The sequence below is a fragment of the Emiliania huxleyi genome (assembly GCF_000372725.1).
Source record: "Emiliania huxleyi CCMP1516 chromosome Unknown EMIHUscaffold_1715, whole genome shotgun sequence".
NCBI classification, from domain to species: domain Eukaryota; phylum Haptophyta; order Isochrysidales; family Noelaerhabdaceae; genus Emiliania; species Emiliania huxleyi.
Window position 1 is genome coordinate 1 of NW_005200865.1, and position 4,518 is coordinate 4,518.

At 67.4% G+C, this 4,518-nt stretch overlaps 1 protein-coding gene across 1 annotated transcript; it reads right to left on the reverse strand.

Moving 5' to 3' along the window:
• Positions 1–77: 77 nt before the first annotated feature.
• Positions 78–659, reverse strand: EMIHUDRAFT_123030 (hypothetical protein; the record flags this gene model as incomplete). Its single annotated transcript, XM_005784192.1, has 1 exon — positions 78–659. A coding segment is annotated over one exon (582 nt), but the record flags the coding sequence as incomplete, so codon positions are not given.
• Between the last annotated feature and the right edge of the window lie 3,859 nt (positions 660–4,518).

The window sequence follows — 4,518 nt, forward strand, 5'->3', positions numbered from 1 at the left end:
CGGTGGGACGGCGAGGCGGCGGAAACGTACGAGGAGCTCGAGAAGCGCGCCGACGAGGTGGAGGAGAGGCGCGTCACCACCGACGCGTAGCTGCCGCCACCGTACGTCGCGAGCGGCGCCTCGGGCGCCTCGGCGGCTGCAGCCGGCGGCGGCGGCGGCGGAGCTTCTGCTGGCGGCGGTGGCGGCGCGGCGGCGTCTTGCGCGGCGGCGTCTTGCGCGGTGGTGTCTTGCTCGGCGGCGCTGCCGACGGCGTCGAGGTCGATCAGTGAGTCGTGCAGCGCCGCCGCACGCCCTTGCCGCGCGAGCTCGGCCCTAGTCGCACTCCTCTCGGCGGCCTCGAGCGCTAGGATTCGCTCGAGCTGCTCGGCGGCCAGCTTACCAGCGTCGGCGAGCTGCGCCTCGAGCTCGGAGTTGAGGCGGAGCAGCGTGAGGTTGTCCTCCTCCGCGTTGGCCAAGTTGAACTGCAGCTGCCGGATCTCGTCGTGCGCCGCCTCAAGCTCCTCAGTGAGCGACGCCTCGCGGTCAGCCGGGTCGGCGTCGCCGGCAAACTTGAGGCTGCCGACGCCGCTCTTGCGCCGGCGGCGGATCTTGCGCGCCGGGGCCGGGGCCTCGGCAGCGACGACGTTGGTCGGTGCGGCGTTCTCGTCGTACACCCTCATCGTTTGAGAGTCCCGCACGGGCGAAAGAATTTAAAAAATCAGACACGCAGACAGGCTCGACGCAGAAAGAAAAGAGGCCGGTCCCGCTGGGTGCGCTTCTTAGCTCCCTGGCCCTGGATGTGCGGTTAATGACTGCACTCCAAGTGCTCCAAGTGCTCCCCCGCGCCGGGGCTGCACCTGTGGACCGGCCGGCCCCGGCGCGGATCTTGCCAAAAAGAGCACGGGGCAGCCCGGAGAGGTTCGTGCCGGCAGCAGACAGAGCAACACAACGGGAGGAGGCGATCCGAGAGGCCGAGATGGATCGAGTGGCCGCGGCGGCGGGCGAGAGGGCGGTCCTGGCGGAGCTCAGGGCGATCGTCCCTCTGGGCGACGCGTTGGACTCGAGCGCCTCGGTGGCGCAACGGATACGTACTGTAAAGTGAGCGGGGGCGGGGTCGGGCAGCTGTTAGGTTAGGTTAGGTTGGAAGGTGAAGAACAGCCACGGGGACACCAGCAATTCATTAGGACCGCACCCCCAAAGGACCGAATCCGAGACCGAACCCGCTGAGCTTGGCCTGCACTCCTGCACGCGCATGTGTGTCCCCTCCCGCAAGCGCGCCCGCACCGTCGGCGACGGCGAGGAGGAGGGCGAGGCTGTGCCGGTCGCGGATGGCTTCGAGGCGCCCATCTTTGGCGCGCGCACCGTCGGCCAGGTCACCACGCTGGCGCTCGAGGGCGAGGACGGCCCTCTGCGTGCCGTCGCAAGCGATCGCGCGGACAGCTGGTTTTTCACGACTGAGCACTCGCACTCGCTGCTGCACGTGTCGGCGGCCGGCCGCATCCGCACCGTCGCGACCTGCGAGGATTGCCGCGGTATCGCCCTCAGCCCCAACGGTAGCGCGTTGTTTGTGGCGGACTACGGCAACCACAAGATCCTGCGGGCGGAGGTGGCGACGGGTGCAGTGAGCACTGTCGCGGGCAGCGGAGAAGAAGGCGACGCGGACGGCATGGGCGACGCGGCGCAGTTCAACGGCCCATACGGCGTCACCATCAGCCCGGACGGCAGCGCGCTGTTTGTGGCGGACTTAAGCAACCACAAGATCCGGCGGGTGGAGGTGGCGACGGGCGCGGTGACGACTGTCGCGGGCAGCGGCACCAGGGGGGGCAGCGCCGATGGTGTTGGAACGGCTGCGGAGTTCTACCGCCCACGCGGCGTCGCCATCAGCCCCGACGGCAGCGCGCTGTTTGTGGCAGACGAAGCCAACCACAAGATCCGGCGCGTGGAGGTGGCGACTGGCGCAGTGAGCACGGTGGCGGGCAGCGGCACCAGGGGCAGCGCTGATGGCGTGGGCGGCGCGGCGGAGTTCCACAAGCCAGCCGGCGTCGCCATCAGCCCCGACGGCAGCGCGCTGTTTGTGGCGGACTTCCACAGCCACAAGATCCGGCGGGTGGAGGTGGCGACTGGCGCAGTGACGACTGTCGCGGGCAGTGGCACTGCCGGCAGCGCTGATGGCGTGGGCGATGCGGCGCAGCTCAATCGCCCAGCCGGCGTCGCCATCAGCCCCGATGGCAGCACTCTTCTGGTCCGCGCGGGAAAGACTCTCCGCCAGGTCTGCGTGGCTGCGCCTCCTCTGCCTCCCTCCTTTGCGCCGATTGTGGTGCCGCCCTCTACCCTCGTGGCAGACCTGAAGAAGATGCGGGGCGACGCCTCTTTGCCGCACGGCCCGGTCACTTTCCTGGTCGGAAATGAGGAGGAGCGCATCGAGCACGTGAGCAAGAGCCTGCTCTGCGTGCGGTCCGAGTACTATGGGAAGATGTTTGGCATCGGCATGAAGGAGCGCGACGCCGCCGAGATCACGGTGCCCAAGACGGACCTCGCCAGCTTCACCGCCTTCATCGACTACCTCTGCACCGACCAGCTCGACCTCGGCGAGGGGGAGGGCGAGCAGGCGCGGCGCGCGCTCGTGCTGCGGGAGCTGGCGCAGATGTACCAGGTGCCGCGCCTCGAGCTGCTCTGCGCGCAGGCGCTGCAGGAGAGCGTCGGGCCGGCGAGCGCCGTGCCGCTGCTCGAGGCGGCGCACACGATGGGCGACGGGCGGCTCCTCGCGCAGTGCCGCCGCTACGTGGCCGACCACGCCGCCGAGGTGCGGGCGAGCGGCGGCGTGGAGCAGTTGCGCGACTTGGGCGTGGCCAAGGGGCTGCTCGGCGACGCGCTCGACCAGGTGGCGGAGCTGAAGATGGGGGCGGCGCGCACGGCGGCGGGCCAGAGGGCGGCGCCCGCCTAGTGTCTGGTTTACATGTGAGAGGTTGGAGGGCGACGCATTGACATGGCGCCGGAGCGCGGCGCGCATTCGTTTTGTGTCGGTGTGCTTCTGAAGTGGCCCGAAGTGTGTAGAGTACACGTGATGAAACTGATGTGCGGCCTCTCTCGAGTTCCGTAGCGGCCTCATTTTGGCTCTGCCCTCTACCCGGATGCGGCGCTGCGGTTCGGGCGGCAGGTGCGAGGTGGCCAGCATGCTCCTGGGCCGAGCGATTTTTGATCTCTCTCGGTCTGTGGGGGGCCGAGCCGCCTCGGGGTGGCGGGCGGGCGGGCGTTTTGAAAAACAGAAAACAGAAAACAAGGGGGGGGGGGGGGGGGGCAGGCCCCCCACTGGGAGTAGAAAAATACGCCCAAGGGGGCCAAGGAGGCGGCGCGGGGAAGCAGCATATCAATCAGGTGAGAGCAGGAAGGATGGCGCTTAGGGCCGGCTTTGAACAAGGGTTTCCAGGTTTTAGATCAGTATTGGTGTCGGCACACATCCCCACACGAGGTCAGCGGCGCGCAGTGCCTCTCTCGCAGGCTGATTTTGGCTGTTTTCGAGCTTGTTTTTGTTTTCAGACTAGGGGGGCCGACCCCCTAAGAGAAGCTGGCGAAGACGGAGGGCGGCAACGGAGAAAGCGACACCAACAACGAGGGAAACGACCACAGCGGCCGTCGTATGACGCTCGGCGAGCGAGCAAGAGAGCGGATCGGGGAGAACCGGAGCCCCGGGAGGACGGAAGGTGGAGCCCCGGGACCGGGGACTAAGCAAGTGTCTGTGTTTGGGCGTGGTGTACAGTGTAATGTCCACTAGCTCCGAGTAGAGGGGGCGTCCTGCAGTTAAGGGGAAACCTGGTAAAGGGTGTGGATGCTGGGTTGACGGAAATCCGGGGACGCGACCCACTTCGCCACAGACGGTCCCGCGCCTCGCCGCTAAGACAGTGGCAGTGGCACGCACCGCGCAGCGGCGCGTGCCACTGTCTTTGTCCGGAGTGAATACTCCAACGCGCTCGTCGGTGACGGTGTCCCCGGATTTCGCCGCGCTCGGCGAACCTCGACAGCGCCTTCGGTGGCATGCAGCTCTTTGCGCCTGAAGCCTGGAGAGCAGCTCCTCTGCTGCTCACACACTCTGCACAGTTGACACAGCCTGCTGTGCGGCTGCCACAGCTGTGACAGTGATGGGCTCGCCCTCACTGGCCCTCAGTCACTTGTGCTGCGGCTTGTGTGAGCGACACTGCTCGGCGACTGCCGGCACACTGTGAGACCATGGGTGTGAGGTTAAACCACCCTACCAGCGCTTGTGGTCACATCGGCCCCGAGGTCAGATCCTTCTACTCTGTTGCTGACAAGACTTGTCTACCGGCTGGAGCCGAGCAGGAGGGCCCGGCGCACAACCCCCTGGTCAACTCACCCTCCACACCCCGTACGCGGGTCCAACCCTCGGAGACCGTGTTTACTTTACGGCCACCTTTTCGCCTGCGAACGCGCACCCCCCGCCCGGCCCCCGCGCCAGGGCTAGGGCTCTCTAGCCCGTAACCCGATCCCGATCATCTGGCCCACTGGGTGCGCTTCTTAGCTCCC